General features: G+C 40.5%; 1 protein-coding gene across 2 annotated transcripts in view; it reads right to left on the bottom strand.

Moving 5' to 3' along the window:
- TMOD2 (tropomodulin 2) overlaps nucleotides 1-23,713 on the bottom strand; it is a 51,126-nt gene that overhangs the window by 8,285 nt on the left and 19,128 nt on the right. The window contains exons 4-9 of one of the 2 annotated variants that reach the window (XM_044925016.1): nucleotides 20,895-21,017; nucleotides 18,104-18,190; nucleotides 11,795-11,925; nucleotides 9,698-9,805; nucleotides 3,124-3,267; nucleotides 1,664-2,476 (exon numbers count right to left, since the gene is read on the bottom strand). In XM_044925016.1, the coding sequence (XP_044780951.1) occupies nucleotides 2,312-2,476; nucleotides 3,124-3,267; nucleotides 9,698-9,805; nucleotides 11,795-11,925; nucleotides 18,104-18,190; nucleotides 20,895-21,017 (758 nt within the window). In that variant the 3' untranslated portion in view covers nucleotides 1,664-2,311. Of the gene's footprint in view, nucleotides 1-1,663; nucleotides 2,477-3,123; nucleotides 3,268-9,697; nucleotides 9,806-11,794; nucleotides 11,926-18,103; nucleotides 18,191-20,894; nucleotides 21,018-23,713 lie in introns of those variants that run through there. The other variant, XM_044925015.2, reaches the window with a different exon arrangement.

Genomic DNA, 23,713 nt, shown 5'->3' with positions numbered 1-23,713 from the left:
TTTTTTTTTGTTTTTCTTTTTTGAGACGTTTTTGTTATATAAACCTAGGGCAATAAATGGGCACCAAAATTTCTTATAATTTGGATATATTTTTCTTTTTTTAAGTCACTAAATACAAAGAAGAAGAAACAAAATTTAAGCATATGGTTCTTCAGATCACCTTTTTTGAAGTGACCACTTTTCTCTTCGCAGATTTATTCAGCAGTTACCCATCTGTTTCACTAATACGCATCACTGATTGTTCTTCTCACAGGGGCACCTGATTCAATCACAGCTTGTTTACCTGGAGCCTAGCCACGGCAGCCACCCCAGTGCAGGATTCTCTGCAGGCCTTAGCTTTGGTGCAGCTGCCTGCTGCAATGGTGCTAAATTGGTCTCAGCTGCTGCTCCTGCCTGAGACACTGTCTTAGCGATCATTTTATTTCAGACCCTTCATCATACAGATAAGGAAACTGAGGTCTGCTTCTAACAGTCTATGCTGCCGCTGCTGCTAAGTCGCTTCAGTCGTGTCCGACTTGTGCGACCCCATAGACGGCAGCCCACCAGGCTCCCCCGTCCCTGGGATTCTCCAGGCAAGAACACTGAGTCAACAACAAAATTTGGATGGAAGACAGGTTTTGACTCTGAATTTCCTCCTTCTGGGAATAAAGCAAATAATTTTTCCAGTTGCTCTAGAACTTAATCCTCTTGTCACAAGTGAAAAGAACCCATTTCAGAGGCAAATTAGGGAATGAAAGTTGAAAAAGGACACAAATCCCTTCTGAGCTGACTAAGGAGGAGGTGGAGGTCGATGCTTCAGTGCAAGTTTGGACATTGTATGTCAGGGTCTTCTTCACATGACTTAAAAAAACCCTTTTATTTATTTATTTATTTATTCCGGCTGTGCTGGGTCTTTGTTGATGTGGGCTTTTCTCTAGTGGTGAGCTTTTCTCTACTCTGTGATGAGTAGAGAGGGGCTATTCTCTATTGTGGTCCACAGGCTTCTCATTGCAGTGGCTTCTCTTGTGGAGCATTCTAGAGTGGCTCTAGAGTGTGCAGGCTTCAGCAGCTGTGGCACATGACCTCCGTAGTTGTGGCTCGCAGGCTCCAGAGCACAGGGTCAGTAGCTGTGGCACATGGGCTTAGTTGTTCCGTGGCAAGTGGGCTCTTCTTGGACTAGGGATCGAACCCGTGTCTCCTGCATTGTCAGGCAGATTCTTTACCACTGAGCCACCAGGGAAACCCCCACATGCACTCTTAAAAGGTACTCTAAATTTTCAGGATTTCAGGTCATTTACTAGGTATAAAGTTTCTAGATTTAGCAAATAAAAATACAGGACACGTGGTTAAATTTGAATTTCATAAAATAACAATTTTTCAGCATGAGTACATCCCAAATATTTCATGGGACACACTTGTATTAAAAACTCTTGTTTACCTGAAATTCCAATTTAACTATATTTTATCTGGCAACCCTAAGTAGTATTAAACATCTTAAGAGGAACTAGAAACAGTATCTGGGACATTATTTCAGATGAGGGGTTTCACAATGGCCTAAACCAACACAGAAAGTTAAACCTGCTTTGGAACAAGGTATTCACTTCTGTCTTAGCTCTCCTGCAAACATTTACCAGGAGTCCTCTTAACTTCTTCCTGATACTAGTCTATTTGATACACATCCCTGAACCATCACTCCTTTTTACTCCCTTCCTATTTCCCTCTTGCTTGTCTTCCTACTCTCCACCCCTTCATGCTTCCCTCTTAATTGCCTAGCAGCCGGACACACATCAGGATACAAGGAGTGAGCTTCCTGAGCGGGTACGGCCACATGTGCACATTCCTAAGGACTCACTCCACATCCCTGCACAGGGATGATGTTTTGATGATGCAGCGCTCTGGGGAGGGTGAGACTGAAAGGGTGCCTGTCTCTTGGTGGGGCTCCCCTGCTCCCCTGGCAACAAGCCTCAGGAGGAATCTAGGAATAGATTAACCTACCTCTAATTAATTAATTCAAATTAAATTTGAATTTCAACTAGACAATGAATAATTTTTAGTACAAGTATGTTTCAAGAAATATTTGGGATGTACTCATATAGCACTGAAACAGCCCATGTGTCCTGGAGCCAAATAAAGGAGAGAAGAGCTATTCATGGGTCTGCCATGGCTTTCCAAGCTTAGGTGATAGTTTCGGGTGGGGTCTAGACCAGGGATTTTCCCAGAAATTTGAGGACACTCCCCCCACTGCCCTTCCCATCACCCCACAGAGGGGATGCCTGAAGCACTAGTCTCCTTGTTCGCTCTTTCTGGTCCATTCCAGGGTTCTTTATTCCAACTATATTGTGTCTAGACCTTTCAGATTTCCTGAATCCCATGGCAGACACATCTCTGCAGCCAAAGGGACAGGGCACGACATCATGCTGAGAACGGAGAGTTGTTGCTTGCAGGCAGGAGCCAGCTGAAGCCGGTAGAGCAACTCCAGAGACTCTGTAGGCTGAGGCTGGGAAAAGAGGTCTTCAGTGTACAGGAGGGGGTGTCTCCAGGGAAAAGCAGCTTGCTTTGGCTGCCGGGACCCCAAGAAGTGCTGCAGCAGAGCTGAGACTGTGATCACACTGTGGGTGTGGCCTGTCACTCTAAACCAGGCTGTCTTCTAGAATCCCAACTCCTTTAAATAGGCTCTATGGTCAGCACCAGACAGGAGGAGCCTGGGATTGCTGCCTGGCTCTGACAGCCTCCAACCCAGGGCAGGGAGGCTGTTTCTGGGTGTGGCCACTCTGCTTTTTTTCCATAGTCCCAGTAAGAGGCAACAGCAAGACTGGGGCAGGACTGCACCAAGGTTCCTACTAACAGGCAAGGTTGATGAAGGCCAAACAAAGCTGCTGTCAACACCTCTGCCGGTCTCCTCTCTTTCCTCTGGTGCCCGACCAGCCCAGGGCTGGGGGAGGCTGGCTCTTTCTGTCCCAGGCTGCCCCACTAGACTTTGTTTAATTATTAAAACGTTCTCCCACTCACCCTCCACAGGCCAGAAGCTGTCCTAATTACCAGGAAGCCAGAATATCAAATTAAACTTTTTCACAGAACTTTGTCTTTTAACTCCCTCCATTATGGTACTCCTCCCTTTCACATGTACCCTGTGAGTTAACTCACCTGGTTGTCGATCTTGATCTCAATCAACGTGTCATTTTCCTTCAGTGCTTCTACAAGGGCCAGGATCCCAGCACCAGTGATGAAATTGGATTCTATGTTTAGACTTTTCAAGGTCTTGTTTACTTTTAGCATATCTGCAAAGGCCTTATGATGTGAAAAAGAAATAACCTTTAGGGTTTCTAAAGATTTATTTACCAAACTTCTCGCCACCACATTAAATATTTTTTTACAGTACTTAAAACCTTAATTAAATCATACCTTCAAGTAACAAAGATAATAATTTAAAAATGCAATAAAAATAGTTCGGTTCAGCAGCTCAGATTTATAAATTCCACATACTTGCAAAATTAAAAAAAAAAAAAGATTGTTGTTGTTTAGTTGTTAAGTTGTGTCCAACGATATTTGACCCCATGGACTGTAGCCCTCCATGTTCCTCTGTCCATGGGATTTTCCAGGCAAGAATACTGGACTGGGTGGCCATTTCCTTCTCCAGGGGAGCTTCCCAACCCAGGGATTGAACCTGAGTCTCCTGCATTGGCAGGTGAGTTCTTTACCACTGAGTCACTAAGGAAGCCCCCCTAAAAAGACACTGACATAGAATTAACAACTTTGTTTTATTAGGTAAGGACATTAAAAAACCCACAACCATCTGTTATCATTGTTAATTTTTTTGAGAAAAGGCATTTTAACATTAGGAAAAATAATGTAGAAAGGATTAATCTCAGAATTATTTCATTTTTATCCTTCTACTATGAATGGGTAAAGATTTTTATCATTGACTAGCATTTGGGCACTACTAATTTAGTCGTATTATTTCAGGTCATCTGTAAATCAGGATTTTTCAAAGATAACTTTTGGAACAAAATCACCAGAGTGGCAGAATCACTAAAGACTCCCAGATTAAGACAGTAGATGGCACACATGCACCTGTTTGTTCCCTCTATTCCCAAAGTTTCCCACTGTCATAAAGAAAAGGTATAATTTTTAAGTGGCTGGAACTCCTACAATGCAAGAAAACAAAAACAGAGGGCCGTTATCTTGAAGAGTTGCTAAAATACAGAAAACAGAAAGATTGGTGGAGAAACGACCACAAAATTGCCTGAGATGCCCGAGGTAAGTCCCAACAGTGTGCGTGTGTGCTAACTTGTTTCAGTCGTGTCCAACTCTTTGCGACCCTATGGACTGTAGCCCTCCAAATGCTTCTGTCCATGGAATTCTCCAGGCAAGAATACTGGAGAGGGTTGCCATGCCCTTCTCCAGGGTATCTTCCCGATTCAGGGATCAAACCCACGTCTCTTAAGTCTCCTGCACTGGCAAATGGGTTCTGTGCCGCCTGGGAAGCCCCAATTAGGGTGTCTCACTACAAACAGGAACAAGTGGATCAGCGAGAGCAGGTGGAGAGCACACCAGCTCTTCCTGAAGCTTCCCTGAAAAAGAGCAACTGCCTGCACAGCCATCAGCCTCCCAGGAAGAGGCTTGGTGAGGGTGCTGGGTCCCAAGAGTAAAGCAGTGCAGAAATGGAGGCACCCCCAGATCTTCCACCAGATACAGAGTGGGAGAAGGGACAGGAGAGATGGCAATGCCCAGGATGGAAATACACTGAAACATGTCCCTCCTAGAGGGAAGCCCTCCCAACTTGAGCAGTTGCCGAGGACTCGCCAGTTGCCTGCTAGCTTCTCATACACGCACTACAGAGAAGGCGGCTCATCAACTCATCTGCCTGCTTACAAAAGCACTCACTCATTCATTCATTTATTCACTCATTCACTTAGAAAAGATTATGTGTCAGGCTTCTGCTTTGTGCTAGCTGTAGAGAAAACAAAATTCCTGTTTTAGGGAGCTTATATTTCAGCAGGAGAGGCGGAGTCAATAATTACTAAATAAAATATATGGCCTGCCAGATGGTAACAAATAGAGAATTATAAAGGGGCTTCCCTTTTAAGGGATAGGTCTTTTGGTGAACCAGATATACATAACTGCAGCGGAAATAGTCCCAGTTTACACAAATCAATTTTGTTCTCTATTTGGAACTATGAACAGGCAAACAATGACTGCTAGACCTAACAGGAAAACCAACATCAGGAGAGAAAAGTTGAGTTCACGAAACAGGTCAGCATGCTATGCAGGGAACACAGAATATTCAGAGAACAGAAATATGTAAAACTTCTAAATGTTATCAACTCTCTCCACCTTGCCCCACTTCAAAATAAGAAAGAAAGAAAATAGAGAAAGAAAAAACACTGTAATCTACTCACAAAGAAACAAGAATCAGACTGCCATTAGTCACTAGACTTTAAGGCCCATAGAACAGAGGCTTTAATATATTTATACAGCCAGATAATTATAAATGCTAGTGATAAGTTCTAATTTTTTTTTGGTGTCAATCTATACACCTAACTGAATATAATGAGACAAAGTATATAAAGCCCAAAGGTGTGAAACGATAGAATAACTACAATTTAGAGCTAGAAAAGGAAGATGAAGTAGAAAGGAGAGAGAGTATAGAGTTGCCCAATATTTCCTAATGGAGAATCAAAAACTATCTGAGATAATAAATCAAAAATAAAAGTGCATATGTATTAGTGCATTTCTACCTGGTTGCACACTAGAATGACCTGGACGCTTTAGAAAAATATACCAGTGCTTGGGCCCCACCAGATGAATTAAATCAGAATCTCAGACTGTGGCCTAGACAGCTGCTTTGTTTTGCTTTTTATTATTGTAATTGATTTACGATTGCATTTTTTAAAAGCTCTTCAGTGACTAATGTTCAGCCAGGATTCAAAATCACTTTAATTGAAATCATATAGACAACAACGAAAGGAATGGAAAACAAACTGCTAACAGTGATTGCTCTCTGGAGAAGAACAAGGAACTGCTGAACTCTTTTGTTTTTATGGCAGAAAGGACAAGAAGAAGGAAGAGGAGAAGGATTTCAACTTGGGACAAGAACAGGTTTTCCAACCTCGAGACTATCGACATCTGAGGCTGGAGAATTCTTTGTTGTGGGAGGTATCCTGTGTCTTGTGGGAGGTTTAGCAGCCTCTGAGACCCACAAAATGTCAACAGCACCCTCCCAGTCATGACAACCAAAAATATCTCCAGACACTGCCAAATGTTCCCTGGAGGGCAGAATCACCCTGAATTGAGAGCCACTGGACTAGAAGAATAATCCTGTGTATTAGTCAAGCACTTGTTTGAACTACAAGGAAAGCTCAAGGGTTTGCACCGATGTTAGTGTACACCATGTAAATTAAAGTGTATTTATTCAGTGCTAGGTCTTTAATTAGAAATAAATGTACACATTTTAATTAGAGCCCCCAAAAGGAATGCATCAGGCCTTTCCTTATGGATTCTCCAAGCTTTGGGATTTACGTCTGCTATTAGAATAACAAAATGTCAGAGCAATTAGGCCTTTATAAAAAACTTGCAGGACCTACTGGCAAGTAGCCACGATCTTGCCAATTTCTTTTAAACTGGAGAAAACACTTTTCTTATACCGAACAAAACAGGGAAGAGAGACCCAGCCAAACACAAGCCTGGGCTCCAGGCCCAGGTTCACTGAAGTTCAGCAAATATCTGAGCATCTATTACATGTGCTGGGGATAATAACGTTAGTGAAACCAAGACTAGATTTCTTAAAGGTTATATAAATAGTGTAGAAATACATTTTTAAAGAGAAGGTTTTGCTTTCTGTACTTCACAGTGTTGTGTGGAAATTGCAGTTTCCTGCACTGTCCAAATCTGTACCCCCGCAGGCGGTAGCCACAGGACTCACGTGGCTATGGAGGCCTTGAAAAGTGCCTCTTATGAACTGAGATGTGTGTAAATATTAAAATGCATGGGATTTCAAAGATGTAGTATGGAAAAAATACTGCAAGAGACCTCATTACATATACATTTTGAAATGATGGTATTTTGGATATGGTGGTTTAAATAAAATATATTATTAAATTTAATTCCACCCATTTTTTTTTAATGTGGTTACTGGAAAATTTAAAGGTCCATGTGTAGCTTACATTTGTGGTTCTCACTTTATTTTTATTTGATAGTGCTGTCCTAAACTTCTGATTTTTATGTGGCATCCCTATTAATAACAGCATTAAAAATAACATATTTGGACCTTTTCTCTGCATTGGCATTCACTAGTGTGGCAAGTTTCATTAACACTCCCTGCTATAGGTGTGATTATATGGAAGTACTTGGAGCATGGTAAACTGAATTTGACTACAGATCACTTAAATTTGCTTCCTGTCTTGGTCACAAGCTGGGTAATCTTAGTTAAGACACTCAAACTCTGAGCCTCAGTTGCCACATCTGTAAAATGGGGATAATGTCATCTCACATCCACATATTTTGTCTGTATTCACTATAATCCCACAAGTATTTTGTAGAGTCTATTTCTGAACCTTACATAGAAAAGAGTCTCCAAGCTCTTGCTTTAATGCTGATCTGTAATTCTCAACACTGAGTTGTTCAGCCATAATCACAGTCTGAATATCTCTGCTGCCTGTAGGATAATCAACCAATCTTCAACCTATAGAACAGTTCTTTCCTGATGATAGCATAGCTGAAAGGGGAACCATATGGGGTCAGCAGGTGAGGGCTGGATCTTGTGAAGACATCCAGGTTTAACGCTGAAAGAGGCTTTTCTTTTCACTCTAAAGGATAACAGTTATTCTTTGCAGTTGTATGGTGTGCTTGTCACAAGGTGTACATGCAATACATAGTTGTTGGATTGAAAACTATATCAAGCAGATTATTATATTTGATATAATAATATATATTTTAATATATTATTAATACATTTGGGCCTATATTATATTTTATATAATAATATATAATATAAATATATTATAGATATAATGTGTGTTAATGTATATTATTAACATATTGGGCTATGTAATGGATATATATATTATATTAGTCCATTTAGCAAGGTATCTATTTGACCTAGAGTAGAAATTAGATTATTTACTAGTAGTGCTGACAGTAAACTATGAACTAGTTGCATCCCTGCCATTTTACTGTAAATATTATATTAAACATAAATTATAAATCATTTCTTTATTTATCCCTTTAGTTATTTACATACGAAATGCACTGTGAATATTTTTGCTTAACTGAAAACAAATCTAGTAAAGGGCAGAGATTATACACAAAATCATACACAGATAAGAACCCCTAAATTGCTAACTTTACCTCGCCAATGATCTAGTTCTGTTCTTTTTCTATTTCAATGATAGGCTTCAAATTCAAAACTGCTTTCAACCTACAAATTTAGACATGTAATAATTGCTGGTGAAAACATTGTTCTGTAGCTTAGCCCCTTTCTTACATGAGTGCTTACATCACATTTGCTGTCGTCATCATGGAAATACTGCCTATTGCTCAGAGGTTAGAGGGCACATCCATTCATTCATTTAACAAGTATTTTTCAATACTTGTTTTTCAACATCTACTCTGCACCAGCACCATGGTGGGTAGCATTCCTTTCTTGCTGTCCCTTTTTAATGCTATTTTAAATCTTCCAAAAGACATGTTACTTTAAGTCACATCATCAAGTCGAGAAACTTTTATTTTTCAAGTGCTGAGCATCAGATCCTGTAGAACCATTGATGTGGCCTAATGCTCAGGCTTCTGACAACTGGCACAGTTTAGCAAACATTACAACAGTGAGGTAATGTATTTAAATATAGCATAGCTGGGTGGTTAGGTATTTTGATTGTGGAACCAGGACCCGGTGGTGAATCCTGGCTCTGTCCTTTGCTGATTGGGTTACTTTGGAAAAGTTACTTAACCTTTCTGAGCCTCACACTGCTCATTTGTTAGAGTAGGAACTAAGAACAGTACACACCTCATTGTGTGTCCTGAGGATTCAGTGAGATGACCTAGCAAAGGACAGGGATCAGAGCTGGCAGTTACTAATTGCTCAAGAAACGTGAGCTATTAATAGGGGGAAGAACAGTAGTATTAATGTAATAACAGTAGTAGTATTTACTTGGGCTCAGCTCAGGGGTTTCCTTATTTACCTGAATCAACTAAGGTGCATAGAAGGAATAGACCTTTTTGTTTTCTTTCATCTTCTGGTTAACAGTATCAAACAAAAATGTTTTAAGATTTGGTTGTTTAAAATATTTTTGAGACATTTGAATCCACTTAAAAGATTAAAATGAAATATATGTTAACATTTTTTCTATGTGCTGAGTTCCTATAGGCTTTCATGGAGGAGGGGTCTCATATCCATTTATTGTTACGGAATGCTACTGCAGGTGCAAACGTTTCAGAAAATTTGTACTAAGAATAGAACAAAATCTAAATATTTATTTAGCTAGATGCCTAATCTAATCTTATATCTTTCTCCTAAAATTGTAGTGTGAACAAAATTCTAGTGAATTCAAAGTGCCTGACTTGTGGGTTCTTGTTTTACCATCTCATTATAACTAATTTTGTTTATTAATTATACAGAAAATACATTGACCAGATCTGAACATTGTTAATTGATAAAACAAATTACAAATAGCTTCTACTGAATTAAATATCTGAGGGCTGTATTTCTAGGGATTCTACTCACAATTGCCACAGGGTCATTGCTGCGGGTTGCGGCCAGACTGAACTTTTTCACGTGAGTGTTGGTCTCCAGAGCCTTTGCAAATTCCTTCAGGGTTGGAATTGGAATGTTCTATGAGAAAGACACAGATTGTTGATGAATCCTTCTATAGCACCTTCACCCTAAGCTCAGGACCCACAGCTTTTACAAACAGCAGGTCCCCGACCTACACATGAGTTTTGTTCTGAGAGCACATTCCCAGGTCCAATGTGTACGTAACTCCAACAAAGTTAGCCTAGGTACCCAACTAACACAATCAGCTAGATAATACTGTATTGTAACAGGTGTATAATACTTTTTCACACAAATAATACATATATAAAAAACAAACACAAAAAACAAACGTTTTTAATCTTACAGTACAGTACCTTGAAAAGTACAATAGTACAGTACAACAGCCGGCATACAGGGGCTGGCACGTATGTTTGCATCTTTGAAAGTTCACAATTTGAAGGTTCGTATTTTGGTGACTTAGATGTACCTTAGATTTTATCCTCTCTAAAAGACATCGATCGTCCATCTCTAGCAACCAACCTATCCAGAGCCAATAGCACCACTTAGTGTCCATTAAGGGAATCTAACATAGTGTGACACTCGGGCATCACTTCTGTTTACCCTCCGCATTATGCACAGACCACCCTTCCCTCTTTTTCTCTTTCATTCTCTATATTCTAGCCAGACTAGAATTAAACTAGCTCTAACTCATCTTTCAAGACCCAGCAGAAATATCACTTCGTTTGTTTATTGATTCTCTTAGGCAGAATCAACTTCCCTTACCTGCAATTCCGCAGAATTTGGGGGCTTACCACATCACGTTATAATTATCCGCCTAGTGTTTTTCTCCTAATTTAAGTTCTTCAGAATCGAGACTGAATGAATCTTACTCCCCCTTCCATAGCACTTAGCACAGTACTGAGCACCGGAGAGGCAGGCAGTACGGGGCACAGCTAGAGGCTACCATGGGTTCATGGAGCACTACAGGCCAGCTCTGTGACTAGGGACACTGGAGTCTTTTAAAGTCCCACTAAGGATTAAATGAGATAATGAATTTCAAGTATTTAGCAACGTATATGGCACATAGCTAGTAGTCAATAAAAATCAGTTGATATTATTAAATGCTAGAAATTGGCCTAATAAGAAGGAACACAAAAGGTGTCAGCTAGTGTTTTCTCTCATTCTTTCTCTCTCTCCATCTCACACACAACACAATTTCTCCTCCCTTTGAGAGTGCTAAGACATTGTAAAAGCAGAAGTGACTTCAGAGAATAGGTCATAAAAGACATTGTGGCTTTCAGTTTACTCTCTTTTTTTCTCTTGGGTCATTTGCTCTGGGGGAAGCAAGTTGTCATGACGTGAAGATATGTTGGCGGCCCTATTAAGAGGTCCATGTGCTGAGGAAACTGAGGCTCCTGCCAACAGTCACATGAGTGCGCCATCTTGAAAATGGAGCCCCAAGCCCTGGTCAAGCCTTGAGACGACTGCGGCTCTGGCCGACAGCTTTACTACAGCCTCATCTGAGACCCTGAGCCACAGCTACCCGGCCAAGCCACTCTTAGATTCCTGATACTCAGAAATTATGTGAAATAATAAACTGTTTGTTGTTTTAAGCCTCTAAGTTTTGGGGTAATTTGTTCCTCAGTAGTAGATAACTAATAACACTTGTTTAACACAAGTACTGTAATTCTTTTCAAAGAATTCTAGAAATAATTCTTTTTTTTTAAACCTATTTCATTAATTTATTTAAAACATTTATTATTTTTTTTAACTTTTTATTTTATATATTAGAGAACAGCCAATTAACAATGTTGTGATAGCTTCAGGTGGACAGCAAAGGGACTTAGCAATACATACACGTGTATTCATTCTCCCCCAAATTCCCTTCCCATCCAGGATGCCACATAGCATTGAGCAAATAAATCCACTCCTTCTGAATAGGATATTTTGCCTCAAAATCAGCGACTATAAAGGATTTAGAACATGTATAAAGGCAGGCAGTCATCTCCAGTACGTTTTCTGACTGAACGATAAATCAAGTTTCTGACAGCAATCATAATGAAATACCTTAATGTTGTTGAGGTTGACTTCTTGCAAGCTGGGATCATTGGCTTTCATCTGCTGTAGACTTACTTCCACATTTGTGGGATTGGGTGGTTCCTCAAATACTGGCTTGACCTTTTCACCTTTGACCACATCTAAGACACAAGTTTAAATTTTAAAAATAAAATGTAAGGTCTCTCCCATAAAAATCAGAGACAACTTCTCCCCAAATGACCTTGTTTTCATATGTGGTGATTCCAATAATATTCTAATATCAGTGACAGCAAGCTTATTCTCAACTCAGCAAGCAGAGGAATGGTGTGGCTCTGAGTTATAGCCTCCCAGGTTGGTGTTTTCAGCTGCAATGAGAAGTCTCAGTGGTTGATGCTCCATGGAGCCAAAAGTGCAGGAGGCTCTACAGCAAGCTCAAACTCCTAAAAGAATATCCACAGGTAGTTATAGCTGCTCCATATGGACCTCTTTCAAACTATAATAACCAAACCAAAGAATCTAAGACACACAAAAATGAGTTCCTTTATTTCCTAAACCTTAATTCTCCCCTGGCCCATCCTCTGATTTCCATCTTGGAGCTTTAATTTTGAGGATGGTATAGGAAGAGAAAGGAATAGAAAAGAAAAGTGGAAGAATTCTCAAAAGCAGTTAACAGAAAATGTTTGCAATGTATGTAACACACAAAAGGTTCATATCTCAATATACACAGAGCTTCTACAAGGCAGTAAGATAACCCAGTGGAAAATGAACAGCTAATGATCAGAGGAATCTCTATCAGTCAACCAAAAAAATATAAAAAGTAATTAAATTCCAAGAAATTTAAAAATAAGATACCGTTTGATTTGCCAAAAAATGTAAAAAGATAATATTCACAGTCAGCAACAATGTGGAGGAAAAAGCATCTTCATATATTGTTAGTGGGAAGGAGAGATATTCCATGTACAGAAATATTCAGTGTTGTCAAGATGTCAGTTCTTCCCAAATGCAATGCAATCCCAATCAAAATCTCAGAAATTTAGTTTGTAGATATTAAAAAATGATTATAAAATTTATATAAAGCGGAAAAATACACAGAATAGCCAGAACAATATTGAAAGAGAAAAACAAATCCAGCAATTCAACTTAAAGAAGACTTAAAGCTATAGGAAGGAAGATAGTGATATTGGTGAAAATATACAAATAAATCAGTGGAACACAATGGAGAGCCCACAAATAGACCCACATAAATACAATCAATTGATCTTTGACAAAGCAGCAAAGGTAAAATGGTGGAGAAAAAAGTAGCCTTTTCAACAAATGGTGCTGGAACAACTGGACATCTACATGAAAGAAAAAATAAAAGAATCAAGATACAGACCTTATGGGCTTCCCAGGTGGTGCTAGTGGTAAAGAACCCACCTGCCAATGCAGATGCAAGAGCTGGTTCAATCCACGGGTTGGGAAGATCCCTTGGAGGAGGGCATGACAACCCACTCCAGTATTCTTGTGGAGAATTCCATGGACAGAGAAGCCTGGCAGGCTGCCTACCATCCATAGGGTTGCAAAGACTTGGACACGACTGAAGTGACTTAGTACGCACACACAGACTTTACACTCTTCACAAAAATTAACTCAAAACAGATCATAGACCTAAATTTAAATGCAAAACTACAGAACTCCTAGGAGATAACATAGGATAAAATCTAGATGACCTTGGGTTTGAAGATGAAGTTTTACATACAGCCCTAAAGGCCTAATCCTTAAAAGGAAGAATTGGTAAACTGACATGCATTCAAATTAAACATTTATACTCTGCAGAAAATACTCTCAAGAGCAATGGGGAGATAAAGCACAGACTGGGAGAAAATATTTGCAAAAGACACATCTGATAGACTCACAGATATAGAGAAAAAACTAGTGGTTACCAGTGGGGAGAAGGAGGAGGGGAGGGACACTATATTGGTATAGCAGAAAAAAGGGTTGTTATGGGATTATTTGAAATCATGTGTGTGAATACATCAAGGCTGTATATTGCCTCCCTGTTTATTTAACTTATATGCAGAGTACATCATGTGGAATGCATGCCGGGCTGGATGAAGCACAAGCTGGAATCAAGAATGCCAGCAGAAACATCAATAATCTCAGATATGCAGATGATACCACCGTTATGGCATAAAGTGAAGAGGAACTAAAGAGCCTCTTGATGAAAGTGAAAGAGGAGAGTGGAAAAGCTGGCTTAAAACTCAACATTCAAAAAACCAAGATCATGGCATCTGGTCTCATCACTTCATGGCAAATAGATGGGGAAACAATGGAAACAGTGACAGACTTTATTTTGGGGGGCTCCCAAATCACTGAAGATGGTGACTGAAGCCATGAAATTAAAAGATGCTTGCTCTTCGGAAGAAAAGCTATGACCAACCTAGACAGCATATTAAAAAGCAGAGACATTATTTTGCCGACAAAGGTCTATCTAGTCAAAGCTATGGTTTTTCCAGTAGTCATGTATGGATGTGAGAGTTGGACTATAAAGAAACCTGAGTGCCGAAGAATTGATGCTTTTGAACTGTGGTGTTGGAGAAGACTCTTGAGAGTCCCTTGGGCTGCAAGGAGATCAAACCAGTCAATCCTAAAGGAAATCAATCCTGAATATTCATTGGAAGGACTGATGCTGAAGCTGAAGTTCCAATACTTTGACCACTGATATAAAGAAGTTACTCATTGGGAAAGACCCTGATGCTGGGAAAGATTGAAGACAGGAGGAGAAGGGGATGACGGAGGATGAGATGGTTGGATGGCATCACTGACTCAATGGACATGAGTTTGAGCAAGCTCTGGGAGTTGGTGATTGACAGGGAAGCCTGGCGTGCTGCAGTCCATGGGCTTGCAAAGAGTTGGACGTGACTGAGTGTAAAATATTATATAATTTAAAAAATCTTTGATTCATTAAAAAAATCAGAAAAAAGATACATATGATAAAGCACTTATCCAATATATACAAAAACTCTTAAAACTCAATGATAAGGAAACAACATGATTTTAACAATAAGCCAAAAATGTTAAGAGATATCTCACCAAAGAAGATATACAAATGAAAAATAAGCATATGAAAAGATGCTCCACATCATATGTTATTAGGGAAATGCAAATTAAAATAGTGACACACCACTACACACCTATTAGAATGACCAAAATCTGGAACATCAACAAAACCAAATGCTGGTGAGGATGTGGAGCAACAGAAATTCTCATTCATTGCTCATGGAATTCAAAACCAAACATCTTACCATAAGATTCAGCAATTGTGCTCCTTTATATTTATCCAAAGGAGTTTAAAATTTATGTCCAAAATCTGAACATGGATATTTGTAGCAGCTTTATTCTTAATTTACAAAATTTGGAAGCAACTAAGATGTCCTTCAGTAGGTGATCTGATAAACTGTGGTATATCCAAATAATGGAACATTATTCAGTGTTAAAAAGAAATGATCTATCACTGCCACATGATTTAGCAATTCCACTCCTGGGCATATGTCTAAAATAAGCAAAAACACTAATTTGAAAAGACACATGCATCCCCATGTTCACAGAAGTATTATTTACAATGGCCAAGATATGGGAGCAGCCTAAACGTATATCAACAGATGAATGTATACTATATACATGTATGTACAAACAAATATGGGCTACTACTCAACCATGATAAAGAATGAAATTTTACCATTTACAACAATATGGATTAACTTGGAAGGTAGTATGCTAAGTGAAATAAGTCAGACAGAGAAAGACAACTACTTTAAGATGTCACTTATACGTGAATCTTAAAAAAACAAATTAGTGAATATAACAAAAAGTAAGTAAACTCACACATACAGAGAACAAACTGGTGGTTACCAGTGGGGAGAGGAAAGGAGGGAGGAGCAAGACAGAGAATTAAGAATTCTCTTAATTAGAGAATTATTTTAATAGAGAATTAAGAAGTACAAATTCTTATGAATAAAATAAACTATGGGGATATATTATATAACATAGGGAATATAGCCAACTCCATAATAATATATAATAACTATTAATGGAGTATAACCTTTAAAAACTGAATCACTATGCTGTATACCTATAACTTATATAATATTGTACATCAACTGTTACTGTTACAATAAAAAAGAAAGGCTCTATCAAATCTTGAAAAGACACAGAGGAACCTTAAATGCATATCACTAAGTGAAAGAAACTAGTCTGAATAGGCTACATACTATATGATTCCAATTATATGACATTCTGGAAAAGGCATAATGATGGAGAGAGTTAAAAGATCAGCAGTTGCCAGAGGTTAGTGGGGAAGGAGAGATGAACAGGCAGAGCACAGAGAAGTTTCAGGACAGTGAAACCACTCTGCCTGATACTGTAGTGGTGGAAACCTGTCATTGTGCATTTGTGCAAACCCACAGAATGTACAAACCCAGCAGAGAGCCCTGTTGTAAACTTTGGGCTCAGAGTGATAATGATGTGTCAGTGTAGGTTCATTAAGTGTAACCTACAATGGTTCATTAAATGCACCACTCTGTGCAGGATATAGCTAAGTGGAGAGGCTGTGCATATGGAACGGCATATCTCTGTACCTTTCTCTCAATTTTGCAATGAACACAAAACTGCTCTAAAAAAATAGTATTTTAAAAAGTTAATGATATGCGTGTATGTGTATGTATAACAGCCCAGTAGGCTATGCACCAGACTTTTTTTTCATAACATGTTGTCAGAATGTTACATTTTGGTACTGAAATTAAAAGGATGACTATTTTTCATTTGTATGCATAAGAAACCAGAAGGAAAATAAAAGGAATATTGCTCACCGTCTGGGTAAATTACCCAGTATAAATGGTGGTTGGCAGACACATTGCTGAGACTAGAAAGCATTGCCAAAGTCACCATTAGAGAGAATAAACTATAATTTTATTAAGAAAAGCTGTGATCTTCTGTGAGTTTTCCTAACAGCTGGATCACACTGTACTGAAATTATTTGATTATTGATCCGTCCCTCCCACAGATAGATAAGTTCCTCTGGGCAGGCACCATCTCTTTTAACTTTGTACCTAAGCCTAGAACGTTCCTGACAGTAAATATTTAGTAAATGACTGATGAATGAGTAAGTGAGAGAGGCTAATGAAGGGTATATTTCTCCAGAAAATGGTGACAAAGAAGAGAGTGGTCTGGAATGTTCTGTGGCAAATCCACACCAGTGTGTCTTTCATGCTTTCTGGGGGAAGTAGGTACTCAAATTCTAATGACAAACATCCATTATTGAGACAAAGAGGCACTCGAATAGAGAAGGAAATTTATCTAAAATACTACAGGAAATCAACTCTGAATATTCTTTGGAAGGACTGATGCTGAAGCTGAAGCTCCAATACTTTGACCACCTGATACGAAGAGCTGACTCACTGGAAAAGACCCTGATGCGGGGAAAGATTGAGGGCAAGAAGAAAAGAGGGCAATGGAGGATGAAATGACTGGATGACATTGCCGACTCAATGGACATGAGTTTGAGCAAACTCTGGAAGACAGGGAAGCCTGGCATGCTGCAGTCCAAGGAGCTGCAAAGAGTCAGACATGATTTGGCCACTGAACAACAACAACAATCACAAACATCCATAATTAAGACAAAAACACGTTTCTCGAATAGAGAAGGAAAACGTAGCTAAAATACTATAGCTAATTAAAGCATCATTATGACATAAAACTCTCCTTTCTGTGCTAAGCAAACCTTTTTATCTGTCATTTCCTCCTTTGACTGAACCTATCAGGAGAGAATTTGCCTGCAATGCAGAAGATCATGGTTCGATTCCTGGGTTGGGAAGATCCCCTGCAGAAGGGATAGGCTACCCACTCCAGTGTTCTTGGGTTTCCCTTCTGGCTCAGCTGGTAAAGAATCCGCCTGCAATGTGAGAGACCTGGGTTCGATCCCTGGGTTGGGAAGATTCCCTGGAGAAGGGAAAGGCTACCTACTCTAGTATTCTGGCCTAGAGAATTCCATGGACTATATAGTTCATGGGGTTGCAAAGAGTCAGACATGACTGAGTGACTTTCACTTTCACCAGGAGTGTGTTCTGGGCAATACACACTGATCGGTACTAGTCACACTGCCAGACAGGGCTCCCAGTGCTGGCCACTTATTCTGATCTGATTACTCACAGCCCAGTGATCCTTGGTGAACTGACAAAATCCACCTTCAAAGCCTAAAAGAATTCCAGACTCCCCAGGGGCCCAGTCAACAAGCCTCTCTCCTATGAGCAACACCCAGAGGCTCCCAGGTTTCATAAAACCACAGATTTCACATCAACTTACTTCTCACAGGCCCTTTGCCGCCTTTCGTGTTGGTTGTTTCTTCATCAAACTTGGGATTGTTGAGCAAATTGTGTACTCCAAGAACAGCTGAAAAACAAAAATAATCTGTGAATAAAACTTAAGTTTGAGACATCTTGTTAAGATGCCCACATTGTTAATTTTCCCTTTGCAGAACAATTCTTCATACCATAAAGATAAGTCTCTTGACCTCACTTGCCTTACACAGTGTGTGACACATGTATAGTATTAAATAAGCTTTTTTTTTTAATCCCTCCTCCTAAGATCACTAGCATTCTTCACGTCTTTCTACATCTATATATGTGGAGTCGTGTAGGATCTGAGGGACAACGGGCTAGTGAAAATGAAATCAGCAAATGAAAATCTGCTTAGATCTCCTAGTTAAGTAGATTCATCCCTATGTTTTCTCATCTGTAAAATTTAAACGTGGGGCTGAGTCTAATGATATTTTAAGCTCTAAAATTATATAGACTATAGTATGTAGTTTTTCTGGAGACAAAGGGCTGAAAGATCATGGTCCTCTTTCAGTGTAAGCCTCCCCTTTGCTTTCATCTCTCAGTACCGAAAAGAGTGGTTCTTTTCTCTTCTAGAGCATCCCTGGGTGGGAAATAAGAGATGTCAGCAATAAAAGGTCCGGTAAGTAGGAAGAGATTTTGAGTCTCCTGTACTACAAAGAACGAGCACCAGGGGGCAGTACAGTATGCAGGAGACAGCACCGGCCATAACTGAACACGGAGCAGGCACTAACTGCCACTGCCCACCCAGCTTTCCCTTCCTTAATGAACTCCAGGTGAGAAATTCCAGGAGGCCTACTGGGGAAGGACCCCAGAATAATCTGCCAATGGTGGCAGGGGCCCACCTCTGAGCTCCTCATCCGCTGTATACTATACTCTAGAAGGACTGCCCATATAGCCAACAAAGGGTAAATGTTCAGAGCCAGCGAGTGTAGGGGTTTAGAGGAGCAGTCAGGAGCAGTCAGCCTGAGTTTAAATCCTGACTCTGTTACGTACTGTCTGTATGGCTTGAGAAGTCATTAAACACCGCTGAGCCTCAGTTTCCCCATCTGTAAAACGGATAATCATTACACTTTACCTATTACAAGGGTTAAATGACTTCCTATGTGTTACGCACTGTTCTAAGTGCTTTACAAATTCTTGTTAAATAAATAAGAATTTGTCACTGTGTTTTTGGCCTTGTCTAGGGAGAATAAACACAGGACACTGAGACCATCCAACAAGCATATCTTGCTTTGGCCCCATATTCACTACGCAATTTATGATTATTTCACTCCCCTTGTCAAGTTTTAATTTTAGAATAAGGCAGAGTTGGTTCTCCTGGGAGGAAGGAGATTATTATTACTCATGTCTTCCAATGGAATAACGATGTGAAAATTCTTGCCAAAGCTGTGGACTGTTTTTCAAAGCACCTCTATCCTGTGGGGACCCAATGACCCTAATAATGCAAATTTCCATCCAATTAGCACACAAATACGCGGGTACATGCATGGAATCTTTTTCAAAGGAAATACAAGAAACGGGAGGAAGCTTATATAATTCATTACATATTATTTTGTACTATTTGGGTTTTTTCTTTAAAAAAAAAAACAAAACAACTTTTTACTTTATATTGGAGTATAGCCTATTAACCAGAGAAGGCAATGGCACCCCACTCCAGTACTCTTGCCTGGAAAATCCCATGGACGGAGGAGCCTGGTGGGCTGCAGTCCATGGGGTCTCGAAGAGTCAGACACAACTGAGCGAGTTCACTTTCACTTTTCACTTTCATGCATTGGAGAAGGAAATGGCAACCCACTCCAGTGTTCTTGCCTGGAGAATCCCAGGGACAGGGGAGCCTGGTGGGCTGCCGTCTATGGGGTCGCACAGAGTCGGACACGACTGAAGCGACTGAGCAGCAGCAGCGGCTGCGGCGGCAGCTTAGCCAAGTAACAATGTTGTGACAGTTTCAGGTGCACAGCACAGTGACTCAGCCACACATACACATGTATCCATTCCCCCCCACACTCCTCTCCCATTCAGACTGCCACATAACACCCTGTGCTATACAGTAGGTCCTTGTTGATTATCCATTTTAAATACAGCAATGTGTACATTTGATCCCCAATTCCCTAACTATCCCTTCCCTGGGTTTTTTCTATCTGTATGTATAACCAATTCACAGTTCACATATAATAATAATTATTATTATACTGTTGCTATTGTTAAGGAAACTAGAAAAAATGAGCAGGCTGGGCTGAATATGGATGTACTTTATTGGGGAAATATAACAGTAAAATGGGTTCTGCTCTATGGTTAGGTTAATATAACTAAGTGGGATTCAAAAACAGTGACTGTGGGAAAGAACAAGAAATTTTGTGATGGAAATGGAAATTTTGTGATTATAAAATGCCAAATGTGAAGCTCTTTTGAAGGCATAAGGGCTGTTATTTTATTGTTTAAATTCTCAACACTCCTTCATATTTCTTCTCTTTGACTTCTCACCGTAACTCTTGGATTTTGTAGGATAGGCGTTACTGTGGGTACTTTTCAACTGAAATATGATTTTACATTTTATAGCTGAGATACAGTGAAATATTTGCTCAGAGAGCTTAGGTGACCTGCATCCAGCCTCTCAGCTGCCTAATGGCTGAAGTCAACTTGATACCATAGTAACAATCAACAGTTACACAGGGGCTCGGAGGCTGCTTCCAGGGGGTCAGGGCATGTCTGGAGGTCATAGAGCTAGACAGAAAAGCTTCCCAGAACTGAGGACTAACCTGCAAGGTCATAGAGTTCAGTGTCGGAGGCGCTGGCCAAAGCTTCTTCCAGTTCTGGGTCCAGGGTCACCTTTTCTTCTTTATGAGTTTCTATGGGCTTTTCTTTGGGGATAAAGACTCTCCCTTTAAATCAGAAGAAAAACAAAAACATTGTGTGCTGGTGCCTTGTTCTAGGGGAAGTGAACTAACCAGAGAATGTACAGCTCTGGTCATTAAGAGCTGAAGCATTAAACCAATGCAGGTCTAACCAGGATTAGTGGGTTAGTGACATTGGCATCATCTCAGAAATTAAGGAATCCTGGTTAGACATGCTCCTGGGTCACTGGTGGTCTTCCTGGGGCCCTGTACACACCTCACTCTGATCCTTCCACTCTTTCTGGAAAACTCGTTCTCTGCTCCTTTAACCCAATCATGTGGCTTCTCCTAAGCTCCCCTGAGCAGCTGTCCACCCCGTCTGGACCCCTATTTATTACTCTGACTGCTCCTGGATGCCTAACCCCCTAAGAACCATCTGCAGATTAATCTGGATCAGGAGTTAATTCACCATAGCTGCTTCCCAGACCTCTGCTCCGAGAACAGAAGATGACAGCTTTCCTCTTGTTATTCTCTCACTACCCTAATACTGCAAGTTAATTGGCCTTTTATTGAAGAGTTGACATTACAATTTATTTTTTCCTTCACCATTAGTCTAACAATAACCACGCTGCCATAGAAACAGCTCCATGTTTCTACTGCAAACCTTGGTTATTTGCCCAATTTGTCACTGCCCAACCTTACTTTCTTAATAAAATGACACCATCAGTGGTTCACGGGGCATTGGATGCACATGGTTCAGAGCCGCCATGATGCTGCATAGGGAAGGCAGCAGCCAAGGAGCTGGGACTCCTGCTTCCGTGGCCCCAGCACAGAAGCTCAGAGATGGCATTCATTCCAATCCATGTTGTCCAGTGCCTGCCCCATGCCAGTTTCTGTGCCAGGATGCAAGAGAGACACAGTCCCACTGTGGATCTCAGATTCATGTGACACACACACAAAACTGGAAGTAAACAAAAGGATGAATGCTGTCACAGTGCTATGGGAGCAACAGAAGGATGTCATGATAGAAGGAGTGTGTTTTAGACAGAGAGGTCAGGGAAAGCTGGAGGCCCTGACATTTAAGCTGGGACTCTCAGCAGGTAAAAAAACGGGGAGGCAGGTGAGAGAGAAGAAGACCTTGGGGTGGGAAAAGAACTTGGCAGGTTTGGGGAATGGAGTGAGGACAGTGGGGCTGAGCTTAGTGAGGGGAGGGGAGATGCAGTCAGAGAGGTGGGCCGGGTGAGCTCTCCATGACTCTGAGCACCGTGGCAATGGTTTGAGACAGTAAGCAGGGAATGACATGATTGGATCTGTGTTTTAAAAAGACAATGGATGCCACGAGGTTATCAGTGATTCCAGTTGTATTTTGGGGACCAAGTCACTGTAACAGCTGAGGAACCTGGATAGGGGATTGGTAGCCACTTTTCCTCCAAAGGGGAGCTCAGGGTGGGGAGCTAGGGAGGAGGATTTTCCTGTCTTAGTTCAGAGCTCACTCCTTGCTGAAGGAACATCCTCTTACTCCTCAGGCCCCTCCAGGTCTATCAGAATGTTTCTCACTAGACCACATGCTCCCTGAGGGCAGGGCAGGGTCTGCCCTGTGGTCCCAGCAGGGCTCTGAGGCCAGGAGGTGGCTGGTAGGTGCTAGAGGAACAGATGATTAAGTGCACTGGCCTCTAGTGGAAGCATCTAACAAACAGAGGCAGACCCGGGCAGACACCTGCAACTGGGACAGGCCCTGGTCAGGAGGAACACGCCGGTGCTTGGTGCTGCTTTACACTTCTGAAGCTGCTTCTTTGGGGCTTACATTTTTTTTTTTTTTTTAATGAAATGAATTTGAATACCATTACACTCTAAGCATTCAGTTTATTTTGGGCTTCTCAGGTGGTGCTAGTGGTAGAGAACCCACCTGCCAATGCAGGAGACTTAAGAGATGCGGGTTCGATCCCTGGGTGGGGAAGATCCCCTGGAGGAGGGCATGGCAACGCACTCTGGTATCCTTGCCTGGTGAATTCTATGGACAGAGGAGCCTAGTGGGCTACTGTCTATAGGGTTGCAAAGAGTTGGACACGACTGAAGCAATTTAGCACAGCACAGCACATTCAGTTAATTAGCCTATGGGTTCCTTTTTCTGCCCCCTTACTCAAGCAGATTATTACTTTTTGTGGCTAAGCAGATTTTTTTTTTTTTTTTTTTATAAATTATGGTTACCTGTGTGGGTTTCAGAAGCCAGATTCACACTTTTCTAATGACAATATTCTCTCTTTTGAACTGGCAGCTTCTTTTGTTGTTCTTGCTGTTCAGATCGTTAATTTCTCTGCACATTAGTCTGTATTTTTTAAAATTTTATTGAAGTATAATCAATTTACAATATTATATCAGTTTTAGGTATACAACAGAGTGATTCAATATTTTATAAATTATATTTAAAATTATCACAAAAGAATGTTTATATTTCCCTGTGCTATACAATACATCCTTGTTACTTACTTACTTTATACATAGTAGTTTGTGTTTCTTAATCCTGTACCTCATCTCACTCTTCCCTTCCTTTCTTTCCCTTCTGGTAATGACTAATCTGTTCTCTATTTGTAGCCTACGTCTTCTGCCATGGTTCTTTTTTTTTTTTTAATTAATAGGCTTTATTTTTTGGAGCAGCTTTAGATTGGCCTTGGAAAGTACAGACAGTTCCCAAGTCTGCCCTGCCTCTAACTCACAACCTCCCCTCTAATGACAGCCCACAGCAC

Source organism: Bubalus bubalis, chromosome 11 (genome assembly GCF_019923935.1).
Source record: "Bubalus bubalis isolate 160015118507 breed Murrah chromosome 11, NDDB_SH_1, whole genome shotgun sequence".
Taxonomy (NCBI): Eukaryota; Metazoa; Chordata; class Mammalia; order Artiodactyla; family Bovidae; genus Bubalus; species Bubalus bubalis.
Note: the sequence above shows the minus strand (reverse complement) of the source record. Positions and strands in the feature narration are given on the sequence as shown.